Below are 21,066 nucleotides of genomic sequence, written 5' to 3'. Positions count from 1 at the left end.
ACACTTGCACATAGTTTTTGAAGGAACTTGGCAGGGAAGTTTGTTCCAAACACTAATAAACTAGCTGATGTGCCCAGCGTTGCCTGGCTTTAAGTTTTTCAGTTATTAAGTTATCAGTGAGTTGGATGTAACTGTCAACATAATTAGTAGCATGGGGGATGGAGGAGGAAGAAGTACAGTAAACTCAGTCTCATAAAGATAAGTCTCTTGTAATTTGAAAAGCCGCACTTGTATTGTATATATGTGTAAAAAGTAGCATCCTCCTATATTTTTAAGTAAAAAAATATCCACCAACCAGCCCTATCTACACCACTCTCTTTCATACTGTGGATAGAATAACTTTATTTTCCTTATCATTCTACTAGGAGGCATAGGAGAGCTTCTGCTAACTTATAGGTGATGAGGGAGCAAGCAGGCACCAAAGGGTTACACTTTTTGTTCCCAGCATGTTCGGTCTCTCTTTTCCCTTTACTACGCCCCCCGGTGCCAACCAGTTTCTACTTTGGTGCCAGCAGGAGCGGACACCACCACCTTCCCGGGTTACTTTTTAGATTGTAGTTTATTTTTCACTACTTGAATCGTGATACAGGCATACATTGGACGCCCATACCGCCATTTCAACACCTGGAGATAGCAGCAGCACCGGCGACTGTGTCGGTGATTTCCACCGCTGGGTACACTTACAGGGCGCACACACCTCGCTGGGTAGGTAAGGGACCGGTTCCCTGTTTGTAGGGACCGCGACTGTGCGGCCAACCTCCCTGCTGGTAGGAGCCAGCGGGGGGCAGGTGCAGTGGGGGCACAGTGCGCTGCACTACACCACTAGACCACCAGGATGCAGGCCACAGGCATAGGCTGGTCCCTGGGGTTAATGACACCTAAGTGGCAGGTAGGCATAGCCTGTAGCTCTTCCCCCACCCCTGGGGCTTGCTTGAAGCAATTGGCTAGCTGCATGCTTCAGGTTCACACTTCTCTCTCTCTCTCGCTCTTCCCCCTTTCTCAGAACACTGGGCAGCCATTTTAAGCACATTGCTGCTCCAGCTTTAAAAAGAGAGGGAGGCTCAGACTCTTTCCCCCTGTATCTTGCTCCTAGTAGCCTGGTCCGTAGCTACACTCCTGCCTGTTTTCCCTTCCGGACAGTTGAGTATTATTGCCCACATTTTCTTGTGCTTTGAGAGTTCTGTGTGCTTGATCCTAGTGCCACTCACTATATAGGAACAGCCTGTTCCTGCATTGTCAAATATTAAGGGTGTATTAATGCTATTAACAGTGATTGATATTTTTTTTATAGCTGTCACAGTTATTATAGTTTGGGTCAGCATTACTCTCTTGCACTCTAGCATTTATTCACTGCTTTTATAGCAAGGTGTGATATTTATTTTGGTGAATATGCCTCCCAAAGTTAGAGCTGACAAAGAGGTCACTGCACCAATGCCTTGTACATGCGGAGTCTGTGTTAACGTTCTTTCTTCCCAGGATCCTGACAGCGACTGCCTGTGCACCCGTTGCTTCACAGCTCCCGGGAGGGAGTCGCCCGCATTGCTACGGCCCCTTGTACAACTATAGTCAGTGCAGGGCTGGCGCAGCCTACCCAGTCTAACTCTACTAGCCACCATGGATGCAATCCTTTTGCGCAATTAGTGCAGAGCTTAGCGGACATCTCAATATCTGTCATGCAGCTCCTAGATAGAGATCAGGTGTCTGAATGCAGGCCAGTGATACAGGAGAGTTCTACTTCCTTGTCGGAGTAGGGCTAAGAGCCGGAATCCCTTTCGGACCAGGAGTCCGCCGCCTTAGATGTGAAGTCCCCTTTGGTTCCTGAGGAGTCAATGTCCCTGACTGACGTTGAAGCACTATTCAGGGCAGTTAGAATGGTTCTGCAGATTGAAGACACTGACCCATTTCCTTGGGGCAAGGTTCCGCTTTTTAAGCGCCAGAAGAATGAGTCTACTCTCTTTCTCACATCTGCTCAACTGACTTTCTGGAGGTGGCCTGGTCTCAATTGACCAGACATTTGCAGGTACCAAAGCAGCTGGCTTCCTTTTATCCTCTTCCTTCTAAGGAAAGGACCAAGTGGGAATCTCCCCCTCCAGTTGATGCGCATGTGGTGTGATTGGTTAGGTCCTCGATCTTACCTATTCCGGATACCTCTTTCCTCAAGGAACCCACGGAACTGGAAAATTTCCTCAAATTGGCTTATCATGTGGTAGCCATCACTTGGAGAGCTATTGGTGATTGGGCAGAGAAACTGGAACATGGACTAATAGAAGGCAAGAGTAGGAAACAGCGCATGTCTTCAATGTCCAGAAGGCGAAAGGTGGTCATAGATACAGGAGTCCTAACATCCAAGGTTTCAGCTTCCACGATTGTGGCTAGGCAGACTACTTTGGCTGCGTTCCTTGCGCGTGGTTAGCAACTCCAAAAAGGCTCTTGAGGCACTCCCTTATGCAGGAGATACGCTTTTTGGTCAGGAAGTAGACAAGATAGTTTCTACACTGGCGGCGTCCAAGACAGCCTTCTTGTCTTCAGCTGCACCGCCTTGAGCCAAGACTACCTTTCACTCCTTTCATCCCCTTAGGCAGAATCAGATATCAGGCATCCTCAAAATATCAGCCTCCGTCCAGTGGCTCCTAAGTCCCGAACTAAGCAACCCTGGGCTACCAGATGTCTAACTACAAAGACGCTAGAGAAGCCCACAATCTGACGGGATGGGTCTTTTCCTCGGGAACCCCAGGATGGGATGCCGACTTCTGTCTTTTGTGCCAAGGTGAATCGACACCACTATGGATGCATGGGTCAGAGGAGTCATCTCTCAGGGATATGCACTGGCGTTCCTGAGCCACCATCCTCACCGGTTCTTTTGGACCAGACTTCCACAAGATGCAACAAAAGCAGATGCTTTTTGGCACTCAGTGCAGTCTCTTCTGGTCTCCAAAGTCATTATGGCCCCCAACGCACAGAGAGATCGAGGTTTTTATATAAACCTCTACCCAGTTCAAAAGCCAGATGGCTCCTACCAACCTATTCTCATCCTCGAGAAACTGAATAAGTATCTTCGAATTCCACAGTTTCGCATGGAGTCCCTCCGATCCATTATCCTAACTCTGTAACCAGGGGACTTCATAGCATCTCTGGACATTCAGAATGCATACTTTCAAATTCCCATCCGGCCCGACCAGCAATGCTTCCAACGCTTTGCCGTCCTGGAGGATCACTTCCAATTTCAGTCGCTGCCTTTCGGTTTGTCTACAGCCCCTCGGGTGTTTACCAAGATTATGGCGGTCATGGTGGCGCACCTGCATCCGTATTTTGCCCTATTTGGACGATTTCCTATTGGCCTAGACTCCGGACATGTTGCAAGACCACATTCGAGATACAGTTGAACTTCTACAATCTTATGTCTGGAAAATAAATTGGCGGAAATTGTCTTTACCGCCTTCGCTGGAATGGCTGCACTTGAAGAGTCTTCTTGTATTTTCGCCTTCAAAGAGTCTTCCTGCAGCAGGACAAGGTTTTAACCTTGCAATCCAGGATCAGGTACTTGTTATATCATTGCCAAGTCTTCATCCATGCGTGTATGAAGATCCTGGGGTCGATGGTGGCTACATTTGATATGGTGGAGTACGCTCCATTCAACTCCCTTTCCTCTGCAACTACAGGTTCTCAACAGATGGAACGGCTCCTAACGGCATATCAAGGCGCAGACCATTGTTTGACAATCCCTCTCTTGGTGGATTCTAGAGTCCAGCCTGACTCAGGGATTCCCATTCTGGATCCCGGATTGTATCCTTATAACCATTGATGCCAACTTGCGGGTGTGGGGAGCACCTGGTCATTCGAGGGCCGCTGGATGGCTAAGGAGAGCAAACCCCCATCAATGTACTCAGCACCTCCTCTGGGTCTTCCCGGTCTAGGTGCAAGTGGACAATGCAACAGCTGACATAATCCGGCAGGGAGACACCTGCAGCAACGGTGCAATAATGGAGGTGACGCTGGGCGAAGCGTCATCTACCAGCCTTGTTGGCAGTCTTCATTCTTGGGGTTCTGAAATGGGAGGACATTCACTCCAGTAAGTGAGCTCTACATCCGGAGGTGTTTTAGATGCTGGTCCAACGGTGGGATCTCACAGACATACACTTGATGGCGTCTCAGCACAACCACCAGGTGCCAAGGCACAGCGTGCGGACAAGACACCCTTGTGCATTCCTCGTGGACGCAATAACAGGTCCATGGTTGTTTCCTCTAGTGTATGTCTTCCCTCCAATACAGATGCTTCTGCGAGTCATCTGCAAGTTCAAAAGGGAAGGCCGGACCAGGATTCTGGTGACCCCATATTGGCCACGTCGCAGATGATACGCGGACCTCCTGAGTCTCTTCATCGACACACCACTGCATCTACCTCTGAGATAGCACCTTCTCTCTCAACGCGTTTTGGGCTATTTCCAGCCCTTTGTCTAGGATACCGCCCATGATCCGGGGTCTCTTATTTATAGTAAAATGAATTCTTTAATTAGTTTCAATTAAAAATCAATTGACCCCAAATAGGTTAAATACCAGGATAAAACCAGTGTGATCCCATTTTTTTAAAATAATGAAAAATTAAAACAAGTATTGCAAAGAAAATGAATATGTTTTAAAATATGTAAAATACAAAATGATAAAAATGATAAATAAAATAAAGTAAAAAGAATAATTAATAGCATGGTTAACTATGTTTACTATAAAAAAGCATTGAGGTCAAAATTGATAAAAAATAGCCCAAAAAGCGTTCGATGCTCACAAAGCCGTACCCACTCTGGAGACAGAATAGAACAGTGACATCAAAGATCAGCGCCGCAGCTCTGAGAACACGCGGTGAAGCACTGCCCGTGCAAACCATCAAGGGAACCAGCCGGCCAGCAAGGAGAAGATCATCAGCAAAAGGTTAGTTATAGCTAGGGACAGAGAGAGAGCACTGTTCAAAGTAATAACCTTTGCGGCTCCAGCCGCTGGCAATTAACGGAACCCGCCGCTGTCTCACCCGTATGGACTGTTATCAACTATAAAGCACTCCAAAAGGAGCTCTAAACATTTATTACTAATTAATTCCTTTTTTTACAGGTATTGCATTGAATAAATTCTTTATTATAGATACTATATTTACATATTATCACTTATTAGTTGAAAGCGCTCCCAACAAACGGTCATTCCGAGTTGATCGCTCGCTGACGATTTTCGCAGCGCACGATCAGTTAAAAAAAAAGTAAAAACTGCGCATGTGTATGCACCGCAATGCGCACGTGCGTCGTACGGGTACAAACCGTATCGTTGCTGTGCAATGCTTCTAGCGAAGAATCCATTCGCACAGCCGATCGCAAGGAGTTTGACAGGAAGAGGGCGTTTATGGGTGTCAACTGAAAGTTTTCTGGGAGTGATAGGGAAAACGCAGGCGGTGACGGTGCTGCCATCTGCCGGAACATTTTCACATTATTTTCGTAAATTTAAATGGACATTGGGATTTGAATGGTAGCCGCCATCACAATACAGTTTATGCAACACACAAAGGGTTAAGTAGTAATTAATCTAAAACTGTTGTAAGTATATAATAACGTTTTATAGTTCTGTCACTTTTGAAAAGAATGAAATATTTTTGTAAGAATGAAAGGCCTGTAAAGAGCTTATTGGCTTCATTTGTGAATACTTTGCATGTTTTCATGTCTCTGGAATAATCTTTTTTACACCAAGTCCTAACCTCAGAGCATGCTAACAAGTCTTTTTATGGGTTGTTTTGCAGTGGAAGCACTACGTGGCATACAGCAAGTTGAGGTAGAACCTCTCCCCAAACCTATCATACAAGCATTTGCATCCCAGTTTGAGAAATCCTCTGTAAGTCGCAGTGAAATCCCAGAAGTTGACTTATCTGTGGTGGATTCTAAGCTAGTCAACAGCCTGATGCCGTTTCAGAGGGAGGGGGTAAGGTACGTGCCAGCTCGCATGAGGGAGGGAACTGGAATCTTTTGCTAATTATGAAAATGGGCTACAGTGTGAGGAACCACTGTCATATTGATCAGTTTAAACTAGAGATGAGCGGATTCGGTTTTACTCGGTTTTACTCGGTTCTCAAAACGCCATCTTATTGGCTCACGGATGTCACGTGTTTTGGATAGCCAATAAGATTCGGTTTTGAGAACCGAGTAAAACCGAGTAAAACCGAATCCGCTCATCTCTAGTTTAAACCGTATACAATATGCAGATAAAGGGGTCTATTTACTAAGCCTTGGATGGAGATAAAGTACCAGCCAATCAGCTCCTAACTGCCATATCACATTCTGGTTTTGATAAATGACAGGAACCGATTGGCTGGTACTTTATCTCCGTCCACTTTACCTCCATCCAGTGCTTAGTAAATAGACCCTTAAGTATGTAGTAGTTATTTTAGCCACGTGACGTGGTGATGTGGTTTGGCGCTTGCCTAAATGAAGTAAATGCATCGGATCATGTCACATTTCCCCCTGTCACTCGTGCTAGTCTGTGACAGTGGGCTGAGCTCTCTAAAAGGTGGATGATGCATCATTCATCTTCAAGCACTCTGCGCCATCTATGTGTATTAAATGATTGTGTTCATTAACAATGCAAATCCTAAATACCCCTCCCCCCCCCCCCACACCCCCCCAAATGGCAAAACCATGTCTGATAAATTAGTCATATTAATAAGGGCTGGGCACAGCCGGCATTACTGTTGGTTTCTAATGTCTTGCAAGTCAATGGATGAAAATGTTGGCTCTTGGTTTTTAATGGCTCTTGGTTTTTAATGACTCTTTCCTGAATTGCATATTAATTTGTCCACTCCTGACAAAAAGCGTATTGTTTTTTTTAACAAGTAACACTTTGGAGTTTTTAAAGAGACTGTTATGATGTGTTCCCACTGATCTGTAAACCAGACGTATATGCTGGTGCTCAAATTCTACGTAGGGGTGGCATTGCCATGCTTCTGCCTTTGTTAAAGCCTGATTAGAGAAATCTACCATTCATCTATGTTATTTCACAGCCAAGGCAATATAAGTACACCACTCAATGTATCTCTGATTAAAGAGACTCTCCATTCCTATCCGACTTGTGCTCAAGTTGGTGGAAGTAGCATTTAACCCTGTCTGTAGTAACAGTCCATCAGCACAGCAGCCTATATGCCAGTGGTTCTCAAACGGTGTTCCTAGGCACCCTGGGGTGCCTCAGGACACTTGCAGGGGTGCCCTTAGTTGGTGGTCCAGGACCAATTCAAATTATTTATGGTCAATGTAATAGGCAAAACCAGTGCTGGTGGCTGTCAATCATAAAATATGTGGACAAACAGAAGCAAAACTTCTTCCTTACAACTGACACGAAGGATAACCTATAAACAAAACTGCTTCATTAAAATATTTCTTTCTAAATTTCTCAGTAAGAAACTTTTGGCCTAGGGGTGCCGTGAAAAAAATTCTGATGCTCTAGGGCATTGTGATTCAAAAAAGTTTGAGAACCACTGCTATATGCAGTTTATCTGCAAGACACTATGGGGGAAATTAAAATGTTATTCAGATGTGGTCGCCCCCTATCTCCCGTCTAAAGTGATGGGAGATTGCAGGGGGCGATAGACAATTGATGTCGCCAATCACGCTGATCGAGCCCATTAGTGTTATGTTAAGCCACAGAACACTTTTCACACATTTCAGCTCGCCAGCCCCGGCGGGTGCAAGCTGAAGTGAAGACGCTGGCAGCCGATCTCGCCCAAACGAAGCTACATTTAAATAGCTCTGTTCGACACCATCGGCAATAATATTTTGATTCCGCTCTATGTGCCTACTGTATAAACTAATATACATGCTAGCTTCTTTTATGCCATCTGAAATGATCTGCTGCTGGGACTCACCGTCTGTTCCTACTCAACTTCTTGTCATTTTGAAGACTCTCCACTTGTTTCTGTAAATATCTTCAGTGACCCCATTAGTTGAAAAAATGTGTTGGGTGGACCTCGGTTTTTTAAGCACTGTAAGATTTTTGGTAGCATTGGGTCTTGTTCATTGCTGCAAAGCTGTGTCATGAATGTTAGTGTGGTCAGAAGCTTGATCCACTCTGGTAGGCAGCGTTACAGTGGCTGACGGAGAATGGTGCAAGTTGTATTTCAGTAGTGGATTATTACAGGCTACATCTTCCCTACTCCACTGTGCTCATCAGTTCTTAAAAACGCCAAATGCTGTGTTGCATAGTGAATGGCCTGGTGCATGGCCAGGTATTGTGTCTCCTGATGTTAATGCAGTGTTGCTGAGCATGCCAGTGACACAAGGAAACTGCTGGTGTTATGCATTGTGGGAGAAACACCTGCAACAGAGCTGAAAAAGTTAAAGGTGCATTTAAATTACTGACAAGCTGGCAGTGTGTTTCAGCGAGTGATCCGCTATGTAATACAGCAAACATGCTTCTTTCCTGAATTATCTTTACCGCAAAACCGGCTGCACCCTCCAACTTTTTGACTGGTCAGACACTCCCCGAAAACGGCCGCGACACGCCTGTGTTTTTACCACCACTCCCTTTTGCCTCCCCCAAACTGTCCCTGACTGTCAATCACTTTGCAAATAAATCCTCAGTGCGAGCGGCATCACTAAGGTGCATGCGCAGTGCGACCGTGTATTTCTGAATCAGGCCTTAACCTCCATGTTCCGTGCAGAAGGATATAGCCCCCACCTCACATATCCCCTTCCATGTTACAGTGCTGTAGTATCTGCCAGAAAAGCAAACCTCATATGAAGAGGATCACTGCCTCCTTACGAATGGTGTCACTGCAAAAGGCAATAGGTTATTAGTAGCCAACGATTCTCTTACTTTCTTAATATTGCAGCATACTAGTTGTCTGGGGGTCTGCACAGTTTTGATGCCGTAATATCCTCTATAGTTCTCACATTTATGTCTCGTTTTAACAGCTTTGCTATATCTCGGGATGGTCGGCTTCTCCTGGCTGATGACATGGGCTTAGGGAAGACTATCCAAGCCATCTGCATTGCTGCCTATTACAGGACAGAGTGGCCACTGCTTGTGGTGTCCCCATCATCTGTCAGGTTTACCTGGGCAGAGGTAAGGAATCTCAGTCACTCATTCTGCTTGGTTATGCTGTGGTGCTTCTATAAACTATCCATACTGTGTCCTCAATGAAACAGAAAATTGTCTTGCAAATAAAGTGGGGTTTTTATTTACTCCTTGCCCTAAAAGGATGTTTACACCCAAACCTGAAAGCAGAGTCCGTAATCGTTCAGTTACTATGGCCTAGAAGTATGTCTGTGTCCTTTACCAAAACACTTCATAATGCTTAATGCTTTCTGTCTGTAACCAATTCACTATTGTCTCTCAAGAGATGTGAGAACACAAGAAGTAATTTTCAATGTATTCCTGGTAAAATATTTTCTACAAACAGTAAATAATACTGGTATGTTTAGGTGTACCGGTGGGCACAAGTGTGGTTTACTTTTATACGTACAGTAAGCATACAAGTGTATTTTGTATACAAAGAACATATAGGTTGTCTTGAATGATTGGTGTGTGTGTGTGTTTATGCATTAAGCGTACATAGGGGGTCTATTTACTAAGTCTTGGATGGAGAGAGATAAAGTCGACGGAGGTAAAATACCAGCCAATCTTTTCCTAACTGCCATGCCACAGGCTGTGTTTGAAAAATGACAGTTAGAAGCTGGTTGGCTGGTACTTTACCTCCGTCCACTTTATCTCCAACCAAGGCTTAGTAAATAGACCCCTATATTGTGTTAAAAAATACCAAGTTTTTCTGCTTGACTTGGAAATTTCTTTTTTACTTATCAGTTAAAGGGAATTGCATATTGATATTTCCTTGCTCTGTATATTTAGGCTTTCCATAGGTGGCTGCCTTCTGTGAAGCCGGATAGTGTCAACGTCATAGTTACAGGACGCGACAGCCAGTCCTCCAGCCTCATTAATATTGTCAGCTTTGACCTGCTTGGGAAGATGGACAAACAAACTACAACAAATTTTAAAATCATTATTATAGTAAGTAACTCTAAGAGATAAGGCTGTATAATAGTAAGTACCTGGAGTAGTTGATGCTGTATGATCGTAAGGACATGGAGTCATTAAGGCTGTATAATACAAAATACCACTAGTAAATTAGGCTGTTCAATATAAAGTACCACTAATAGATGAGGCGGTATAATATTAAGTACCAGTAAATACATGAGACTGTCTAATAGTAAGCACCACTAATAGATGAGTCTATGTCAAAATAAGTAGCACTTGTGTCATAGTAAGTAGCATTAAAGGGTGAGGTTGTAACATGATGGTATATAGAAAGATACACAAAACAGATTTTGCCCAGCACACCAAGGGGCAATAGCACTAAGATTTGGAAAAACCCCTCCCTTTCAGCACCTGGGGGGTATCACTAATTTGAGTGAGCAGCTTCATTTTATACCTCAGTTTAGAGAGGAGTGGATGGGACCTGCATTTGGAGAGCATGCTGGTTCTTGTAGTGCCATTTGGAGGACTTGGGGGTGACGCCTGTTAAGCTGGCTATCAATGTAGATATATATTTTTTTATGTTCTGTATGTAGCCTTACATTAGACAAGTATATGGCCCAGATTGCGTACTGTTATCATGCAGTGTAGGGACCTCCAGTATCAGAGAAGCCTTGACATTGGCCTGAAGGCTTTCCATATTTTCGCAACGATATGTAAGTAAGATTATCTACTACCATGTGTTTTTTTTTCTCTGGCTGGGTCCACAGGATTATCCACAGGATAACATTTGTATATGGTTGAGCGACAGCGGAAATGGCACCAACACGGTCACGAGCTTTCTGGCCTCCCAGGATGCATCGGGGCCTTCACCAAATAGTCCCGCCCACTGACTCAGTCAAATCAGTTTTTTGCTTGGTGCGGCAGGAAGCCGCATGGTCACAGGGCTGCTGAGAGTAGCAGCTTCAAGCTTTTATTATTTTATTTTTGTAGACTTTTTATTTTTTTGAGCGACTTCTCTTAACAGCGTCTTAAACGCATACTAGAAAGAGTCGCTCCAACAACTCCCCACCGGGTCGCAACAACGCTTACCTTTGGGTATTAGTGCTGTCTCGACGGGCGTCTGTGTCGGATGTTCTAGCAGGTCCAGCAGACGTAACCAGGCTGTGGCCGGAGCATGGGGGGACGGTGAGTCTATGGATTTCCTCTTACTGATTTGGTGGAGACTGCAAACAGTGTGTTGATGTGCCGAACATCTCGAGTGCGACAGCGCTACGCTCCAGGGATCATAGGCGCCAGGACTAGGTAGAGGCCGCGATCCTTAGAGTTTAAGTCAACAGGGGGATTCAGACGCTCTCCTGGCCGCCCCTCCTCCGAGTTCATGACCAGTTCCTGCGTGTCTCTCGTCCATGAACTGAATGACCTCACTTCCGGCTCAGACGCTACCACGAGGGTACTCGGTCGCAGCTTAGACACTGCGGTTGTGTACACTAGAGATCCCGCCTAGACCGAGTCGCAGGCCTTAGCGTCTGCATACACGTGGAAGTCGCTGAGCGTCCGTGTCCGTCAGTGAGCGACCGTGTCCGTTATCAGTTATCATGAGCGGTAGTGTACATCAGTAGCGTCTGAATCCACTCAGCGTCTTACGAGCGTATTTGCTTGGATATGGAAGTGTGGTGAGTCTCCCTGTATCCCGCTCTACGGAGGCAGGGTATACAGTACTAAAAATTCTCTCTACTTGTTAGTATGAATTGTTAATTTTTAGTACTTATTGCATATGAGACCTGTATATTGCTGTGTTTTCTGCATGTTATGTTGAAAAAAGAACCAGTTAAAAACAGAAGTACAATTTTCCTACTTATGTATAAGTTGTTATGGAGGTTGTATTCTCATATGACAATGTCTAATGCTTTAACATGTGACTGACTGCTAGTATGTGTGCTGACTTTTCTGTGTAATGTCAGTCCTGTTCTGACCCTCAAATCAGGTGCACTGTGGTCAGATTGATCTCACTTCTATATACTTATATATAGGTGATTTTCAGACACAAATTGTGTAGTCAATAACAGATTATTACCATGTCTGTGAGCGGCAAAAGTGACGAGGAGAATTTATCAAGCACTCCTACATCCCTAACATGCTTATCTTGTAAGTCAGTGTTAATTGATATGAATCAATTAGTCACTTATGAGGGTTTGTGTGCGAACTGTTTTGCTTTTCAGCAAAAGAAAAAACAGGAGTTGGTTCAACCACCAACAGAGCCACCATGGAATATGTTCGCAAAGACTCTATCGTCAATAGCGGACAAGTTAACTCCGGTAGCACCACCTCAGGGATTAGGTTACACTATTAACCCATACATGCAGCTCCCTTCCTACGGCTTGGTTCCAGTAGCCTCTACAAGCAACCAAGAGACAGGTAAGACTAAGACAGATACATCTATGTGGCAGACTACACAAGATGATACAACAGATGATGATACAGTAGATTCAAATACTACGTATGATGATCAGTCGCAGAGTTTTAGTTCAGAAGATGTAGCTGAACTTATTAATGCTGTGAAGGCTGTTCTCTCTTTGGAAGAGCCAGCTAAGACGGTGTTAAATTCTAAAGCACCTATGTTTAAGCGAACAAAATCAGTTAAAGCTGAATTCCCAGCGTCAGATGAGCTGACGGAAATGATGGATGAGCCTTGGGCGGCGCCCAGTAAAAAGTATAAGATTCCTAAAAGATGGGATTCTTATTATCCATTTCCAGCTGTGGAGTGTTCAAAAAGAGAAGTTCCTCCAAAAGTAGATGCACATGTTCTGCGACTTGTGCATAAATCTGCTTTACCACTGTCATCTACCTCACTAAATGATGTCACAGACAGAAGGGTAGATAGCCTTTTGAAAAATATATTTTCTCTAGTAGGAGCAGTGGTAAGACCTGCTATGGCTTCGGCCTGGGTAGCAAAGGCAATGGGCGAATGGATAGAGGAACTAGAGAATGACATCTCTTCTCCTACTAGGGAGCAAAAGGATCGTTTTAGCCGTTTAAGACAATCTGTCCAGTACTTGGAAGAAGCAGCAATTGATGTAGGTACAGTTGCTTCTAAAGCTTCAGCCTTGACAGTAATCGCTCGCAGAGCAGTTTGGCTACGTACCTGGAAGGCAGATGCGGAATCCAAGAAAGAATTGGAAGCATTGCCTTTCGTTGGTAATATATTATTTGGAAATCCTTTATCGGATATCCTAGAATCAGAGGCTGAATCAAAGAGGGTCAGATTTTCGGCTACCTATAACCCTAAGTCCAAGGGTTTAAAATTTAGCTCTTTTCGTTGGCAAAGCAAAGCGAAAGCTAAAGAGGAGCCTAAGCAACCCCAGTTTAAAACCAGGGATGGGAAGCAGTGGGCTAGCAAAAAGCCAGCTTCCAAGCCTGAACAGAAACCGTCAGCCTGAAGAGACGGGCCTCCGCCTGGAGGATTCCAGGGTTGGGGGCAGACTCCTTCATTTTGCACACATATGGCAACAGTCAACAACAGATGCTTGGGTGCAGAAGGTAGTATCTCAGGGGTATGGGTTCCCATTCAGGAGGCAGCCTCCTCAAAGATTTTTTTGCACCAGCCCGTCTCGTATAGAGTCGAAGGCCAATGCCATGCAAGAAGCAGTCCAAAAATTACTGCAGTCAGGTGTGATTGTCCCAGTACCTCCATCACAAAGGGGACAGGGGTTTTACTCCACTCTATTTTTAATCCAGAAGCCAAATGGGTCATATCGACCAATTCTCAATCTGAAAATGTTGAACAAATACATTTGGATCCCGAAGTTCCACATGGAGACATTACGCTCCATAATGTTGGCTATGGAACTGGGAGATTACATGGTATCTCTGGATGTACGGGATGCTTACCTACATGTGCCTATAGCACTGTCGCATCAGTGTTACCTCAGGTTTGCCATCCTCCAGGATCATTTTCAGTTCCAAGCCTTGCCCTTCAGGCTAGCTACAGCAGCCAGGGTGTTTACCAAGATTATGGTGGTTATGGCAGCTTGTCTGCGCAAACAGGGGATAAAAATATTCCCATACCTCGACGACCTGTTAATCTTAGCACACTCGCAAGATTTACTTTTGAGCCATCTTCAACAGACAATAGTTTGTTTACAGAGACACGGGTGGCTCATAAATTGGGAAAAGTTGTCCCTGAATCCGTCACAGCGGATGGGTCATTTGGGGGCCATATTGGATTCAGACCTACAGAAAGTTCTCTTACCAGAGAAAAAGATAGTCAAGGTGCAGGTCGTGGTTCAGGAAGCGTTGCACGCCCAGACAATGTCAGTCCATGCAGCAATGCGACTGTTGGGTCTGATGGTATCAACCTTCGACATGGTGGAATATGCGCAATTCCACTCCAGATCATTGCAGCACCTTATTCTGACCAAATGGAACGGAAATCATCAGACGATAAAAAAGCAGATGATAAAGTTTCCAGTAAAAGTAAAAAGGTCTCTAGCGTGGTGGCTACAGACAGACCATTTAAACAAGGGGAGAACATTTTGGATAAAAGAGTGGCAAGTCCTGACAACAGACGTCAGCCTACAAGGTTGGGGGGGCGGTACTCGGAAGCCTGTGGTTCCAGGGAAAATGGACCGCAAAGGAAAGTCGCCTGCCAATAAATCTGTTGGAAATAAGGGCCATTTACTTGGCTCTAGTTCAGGCAAAGGACAGTCTGCAAGAAAGACCAGTCCAGATTCGCTCAGACAATGCGACAGCAGTAGCATATCTCAATCATCAAGGAGGAACGCACAGCAAGAGACTGATGGAGGAAGTAACTCCCATTCTAAGATGGGCAGAACTCCATCTCCCAGCATTGTCAGCAGTATTTGTCCCAGGTGTACTGAACTGGGAAGCGGATTTTCTCAGTCGACACACCATTCAGGAAACCGAATGGGCATTACACCCAGAAGTGTTTTAGGCAATAGTGAACAGATGGGGTCTACCAGAGATAGACCTCATGGCGTCTCGTCTAAACAACAAAGTTCCAAGGTACAGATCGAGAACAAGGGACCCAGGAGCGGTCCTTGTAGACGCACTGTCAGTAGAATGGAGGTTTCAGCTGGCATATCTGTTCCCTCCAGTATCTCTGTTGCCCAGAGTAGTGAGAAAAATAAAGCAAGCAAAAGGAGCAATAATTCTAATAGCTCCAGCTTGGCCAAGAAGGCATTGGTACACAGATTTACTGAGGATGTCCGTGGAAGCACCAATACTGCTCCCTCAACATCCAGATCTGCTAATGCAGGGTCCTTGTTGTCACAGCCATCTGGATCGCCTGTCTTTGACGGCGTGGCTGTTGAAACCTCTAAGGGTTTTCGAATCAAGTAATCCAAACTATGCTTAGAGCAAGAAAGCCTTCTTCGGCCCGTGTGTATCATAGAATATGGCAAGCCTATATTCATTGGTGTACTGGAAAAAAATTGAATCCAAGATCTTTTAAAGTATCCAGGATTTTGGATTTCCTTCAAGCAGGATTGGATAAAGGTTTGAAAGTTGCTTCCTTGAGAGTTCAAGTATCAGCGTTAACTGTATGGTTTTAGCGAAAGATTGCTGATTTACAGGATGTACGTACTTTCTTTCAGGGAGTTGTACATATTCAACCTCCATTTGTTATTCCTCCAGCTCCCTGGGATTTGAATTTAGTTCTTAAATTTCTCCAGGGTCCTCTGTTTGAACCACTTAAGAGAGCAGATCTTAAATGGTTAACGGCTAAAGTACTTTTTCTACTGGCAATGGCGTCAGCCAGAAGAGTGTCAGATTTGGGAGCATTATCGTGTAAGTCTCCTTTCCTAAGTTTTTTTCCAGACAGAGCAGTTCTCAGAACGAGATCTGGTTAACTTCCAAAGGTGGTGTCAAAGTTTCACCTGAATGAAGAGATTGTAGTCCCAGCTTTTCAGGTATCGGGACTTTCTGCGGGAGAAGCGTCGCTGGACGTGGTCCGAGCTTTAAGAATCTACATAGATCGTACTAGTGCCATCAGGAGAACAGGATCTCTCTTCATCCTCTACGGATTTCATAGAAGAGGATGGCCTGCTAGTAAACAGACGCTGGCGAGATGGCTCCGAATGGTAATGTCAGAAGCTTATTCTCATGCAGATCTCCCTACTCCGGCTAATTTCTCTGCACACTCTACACGTAAGGCAGGTCCTTCTTGGGCAGCACAACAGGGTGCTTCAGCAGAACAGATATGTAAGACAGCCACATGGTCTTCCATAAACACATTCATTAGACATTATGACATTATGCCTTGGATACTTTTGCCTCTCATGACGCAGACTTCGGGCGAAAGGGAATCCCAATGTTATCCTGTGGATAATCCTGTGGACCCAGCCAGAGAAATATACGTTATGGTAAGAACTTACCGTTGATAACGTGATTTCTCTTATTTCCACAGGTATCCACAGGGATCCCACCCTGACGCACCTGATTTGAGGATCTTGACAATCACTAAAACCTCTTCCTTCTTGTATGGAAGGGTGTGCATGTGTGTTCTTATTGCCTAAACAGGTCTCTACCTGATGCTCCTGCCTAAATCGCTGTGGAAAGAACTGATTTGACTGAGTCAGTGGGCGGGACTATATGGTGAAGGCCCCGATGCATCCTGGGAGGCCAGAAAGCTTGTGACCGTGTTGGTGCCATTTCCGCTGTCGCTCAACCATATCCCAATGTTATCCTGTGGATACCTGTTGACATAAGAGAAATCACGTTATCAACGGTAAGTTCTTACCATAACGTATATTTTTTTTTAGGGGTAAATGTGTTTTGTTTATCCTTCTAGTATAGAATAACCCTTCACATTCAGCACCTGAGGAGTATTACTAATTTGACTGAGCAGCTTCATTTTATACTTCATAATAGTATGTAGTCAAGTTGGCACCGCAGTGTTGACAGTTATGTGGAATGTCAACATTCTGCAGGGATCGGAGAGTTAGGGTTGGGCTGCAGGGGGGTTGGGCGCTAGGGAGAGAGCCCAAAGTCATTAGGAAGTCCTCTCCGAACCCGGTAGTCACCGCTGGGGCCTTCGGACCTGCTGTACTTTGTAAGTACCCACTAGACCACCAGGAACGTTTCATCAACGCTCTCATTATGTTGACATATGGATGGTGTCGACGCGTTGCATGTGGATATTATGACCATTTTGACATTCTCATGTCGACATTATGAGTATCAACAAAATATACCACAGCCATCATACTACAGAAAGTACATAAACAGTGTTCGCAAAAATGCGCTATAGCGCGTATTTTACCCTATAAGCGATGGTGGGGACCCGAAAATAAAAAACCGCTGGGTCCATCAGGACGCGCTCTGACCAATCAGCAGCGCTGTCCTGTGCAGTCAATCAACTTCCTTCTCCAACTGCAGAGGAAGGGGACGAGACCATGGAGACTAGAGTGTGATCTCTCACTCTCCCCTCACCCTCTGCTCCGCACGGGAGCATGGCATTAGGCAGAATAGGAAGGGACATTACCTGCTGCTGTACGGGGCTGGCCTGACACAGATCCTTGTGTGTCAGTCATGCAGGAGCGCGGCGGCTGTACTGCTTTCCAGCATCTCCAAATAAAGACACGTGTTGTGGGGGCTGCAGGCAGCGAGGGGAGAGACGGCTGCGGGAGGGGAGGAGGCGAGGGGACAAAAAAAAAACAACTGAGGTAACCCCCCCCCCACACACACACTAGTTTCCCCTGTCTCCCCGGGAACGCGGTCATCTGGTGCACTGCAGTTGCCATGACAGCGTCATAGCAGCCGCCGGGAGAGAAAGGAGCCCGTTCCTCATGGTGTCGCAGCTCTCCGCGGCCTCCGGTGTACGATGGTGGATTACCTGATCTGCGGGGACGCCTGATATGTCAGGATGATGGGTTCTCAGAGCAGCCGCGTTAGCGCCGGAGATGGACTCACCAGCAAGTGAGTGACCCTGAGCTCTTTGCTCTATGAGGGGACGCTGCCTTCTGTCTGTCTGCTAAGGAGAAGGTTCACGGAGGGATAGCAATTAGGAGTTAGACTCGCTCCTTCATCCCCTCTACAGTGCCACCCTCCTCCCCTCTAACCTGCCGCTCTATTCTAAACTGATCCCTCCTGTTCCTTCTCCTCCATCATGTCACCCCAATTCTAATTTGTTCCCCCTCCTTCCACTCAACCCTCCTTGCGCCCTCATTCTGAGTTGGGGCTGAAATGCTGGCGGTCAGAATACCGACCGCGGCATCCCACTGTATAGAATACCTAGCCCCCCCCCCCCTTCCCGCGCTTTCCCGCAGCCTAAACCCCCCTCCTCGCAGCCTACATCAAACCACCCGTTACCGCAGCCTAACCTTCCCCCCACAGCCTAAACCTAACCTCCCCCTGCCCCTCCTCTTGCCCAAATGTGATCGGGATGCCGGCACCGACATTCTGACAAGTATTCAGATTCCAGCGTCGCAATTTTGACATCCGGCATCCCGACTGCCAGGATCTTGACCAGATCACCTCGTTCTACTCTTTTGGAGCTCCACAGGACAGAGGAGCTGGGAAGTTCTCCTGCAGGGATAATTCTAATGTTACTCTATACTGCAGTGATTTAGTGTAGTGGATTGTATAGAGAGGGGGATATAGTGTAGTGATGTAGTTCAGCATATGGGGAGGATGTAGTGATGTAGTGCAGCACATAGAGGGAAATGTAGTGTAGTGATGTACACATGAAGAGGCTGAGCTGTATTAACAGGGAATTTAGAGAGGTCTGATAGCCATTTAACAGATTTAACAGCAATCATTTATGATGGGACCCACAAACAATGAAGAGGGACCCCAAATTTTATAAATGATGGGTCCCTGGGACCCACATAATTTTCATCCCAGCGTGATCACTGATAAATACTACTAATAGATGAGGCTGTATAATAGTAAGTACCATTAATGGATGAGGCTGTATAATAACAAGTACAATAAGCAGATCAGTCTGTATAATAATAACGATCACTAATAGAGGAGGACGTATAATAGTAAGCATTGCTAAGAAACAGGCTGTATAATACCAAGTACTGAATAGATGAGGCTACATAAAAGTAGGTTTAATGACTAGATTAGTCTGCATAACAATAATAGACGAGGGTGTATAATAATACGTATCACTGTGAAACAGATTGTATACTAGTAATTAACAAATAGATGAGTCTATATATTAGCAAGTGTCACTAATAAATGAAGATGCGTAATGGTATCACTAATAGATGTGTGTTTATAAATCTGTATAGTAGCAAGTATAATTAATACATGAGGCTGTATAATAGTATCACTGATTGATGATTGGGTACGAAAGGAAGTATCAATAATAAACCAGGACCCTAACTGTGTGGAGTTTGTATATTCTCCCCGCACTTGTGTGAGTTTCCTCCAGGTTCGTTGGTTTCCCAAAGTCCAAATATACACTGGTAGATTAATTGGCTTTAAACAAATAATTACCCCTAGTGTGTATGTGTGTGCGTGTCCATGTGGTAAGGGATATAGATTGATGCTCCACTAGGCCAGAAACTGATGTGAATGGTGAAAATATTCTCTGTAAAAGCGCTGCGGAATATGTGTACGCTATATAAATAACTGATATAAATAAATGCTTGATTCCAGATGGTTAAATTAATTTGACTAAAGTACTGATTAAGTCATCTGTTCTCATGCATGGTTATCCTTACATGGGTGGCACTTGATATACTGGCTGTCGGGATCCCGGTGCTCACCATACTGACGCCGGTATACCGACAACTATTCTCCCTCTTGGGGTGTCCCTGACACCCCTGGAGGGAGAATAAATAGCGTGGTGAGTGCAGCGAGCCCGCAAGGGATTCTTTTGCACTCGCCCCACTGCCAGCATTCTGGCGCTCGGGATCCCAGCACCGGTATGCTGGGCGCCGGGATCCCAAGCGCCGACAAGTCATACCACACCCTCCTTAAACCCTGGACTGTGATAGCAAAGTTTGGGAAACTGTTTTCTAGAGCATATGGATATGTAGATCGTCTCCTAAAGGTAACTTGTTTCACTGTCAATCTTAGGATGAATCCCATTTTCTGAAGAATGTGAAGACTGTTCGATGTAAATCTGCGATGCCTCTGCTCAAGGTATAACAGAACCTCAATATTATAATGTGCCATGAATAATTTATGTATTCTTATATATGACATTAGTACATTTTCTTCTATGGAAAAGTCTAATTTCAGAGCTTGATATTCCTTCTTCATACCCTCTATTAAGTGCTAATAGATTTGGGGTTAGATTTCATGGTGTAAACGTTTTTGGGTGTTTGTAAACAGTCCTAGTGAGTTGCATACATGTGTAAATTGTCCTGTATGGGTTCACTATGGTATGCCGGCGGTCGGGCTCCCGGCGACCAGCATACCGGCGCCGGGAGCCCGACCGCCGGCTTACCGACAGTGTGGCGAGCGCAAATGAGCCCCTTGCGGGCTCGCTCCGCTCGCCACACTACGGGCTTATTCTCCCTCCAGGGGGGTCGTGGACCCCCACGAGGGAGAATAAGTGTCGGTATGCCGGCTGTCGGGATCCCGACAGCCGGCATACTGAAGACCACCCGTCCTGTATATCCAGTAATAGAGTGCTGAGAAACTGTGTTGTCAACAATTTACCCTTCAAGGATATTCCTGTGACCCTTATGAACTGTATGTGAGGTGCTCCTATTCTGTATAAGATGTTTTTATAAAATTTGACACCAGTGTGTGTTCCCACATAAAACCTGTTCAGGGTTCTCTGTGGCTGAACATTGGGAGTCATTCCAAGTTGATTGCTCGCTGCCGATTTTCGCAGCGCAGCGATCAGGTAAAAAAACAGCAAAACTGCGCATGCGTATGCACCGCAATGCGTCGGCGCGTCGTACTGGGACAAAGCGGATCGATGCTGGGCAATGGATTTAGCGAAGATTCCATTCGCACAGCCGAACGCAAGGTGATTGACAGAAAGATGGCGTTCATGGGTGTCAACTGACCGTTTTCTGGGAGTGTTTGGAAAAACTCAGGCGTGTCCAGGCGTTTGCCTGACGTCAATTCCGGCGCCAAAAAGACTGA

General features: G+C 45.4%; 1 protein-coding gene across 3 annotated transcripts in view; it reads left to right on the top strand.

The window, feature by feature from the left end:
• SMARCAL1 (SWI/SNF related, matrix associated, actin dependent regulator of chromatin, subfamily a like 1) overlaps window positions 1-21,066 on the top strand; it is a 183,744-nt gene that overhangs the window by 110,255 nt on the left and 52,423 nt on the right. For all 3 annotated transcript variants that reach the window (XM_063933956.1, XM_063933957.1, XM_063933958.1), the window contains 4 exons: window positions 5,774-5,957; window positions 8,934-9,084; window positions 9,868-10,026; window positions 20,044-20,109. In XM_063933956.1, coding sequence (XP_063790026.1) covers window positions 5,774-5,957; window positions 8,934-9,084; window positions 9,868-10,026; window positions 20,044-20,109 — 560 coding nt within the window. The remainder of the gene's footprint in view (window positions 1-5,773; window positions 5,958-8,933; window positions 9,085-9,867; window positions 10,027-20,043; window positions 20,110-21,066) is intronic.

The sequence above is a fragment of the Pseudophryne corroboree genome, chromosome 7, assembly GCF_028390025.1.
Source record: "Pseudophryne corroboree isolate aPseCor3 chromosome 7, aPseCor3.hap2, whole genome shotgun sequence".
NCBI lineage: Eukaryota > Metazoa > Chordata > Amphibia > Anura > Myobatrachidae > Pseudophryne > Pseudophryne corroboree.
Note: the sequence above shows the minus strand (reverse complement) of the source record. Positions and strands in the feature narration are given on the sequence as shown.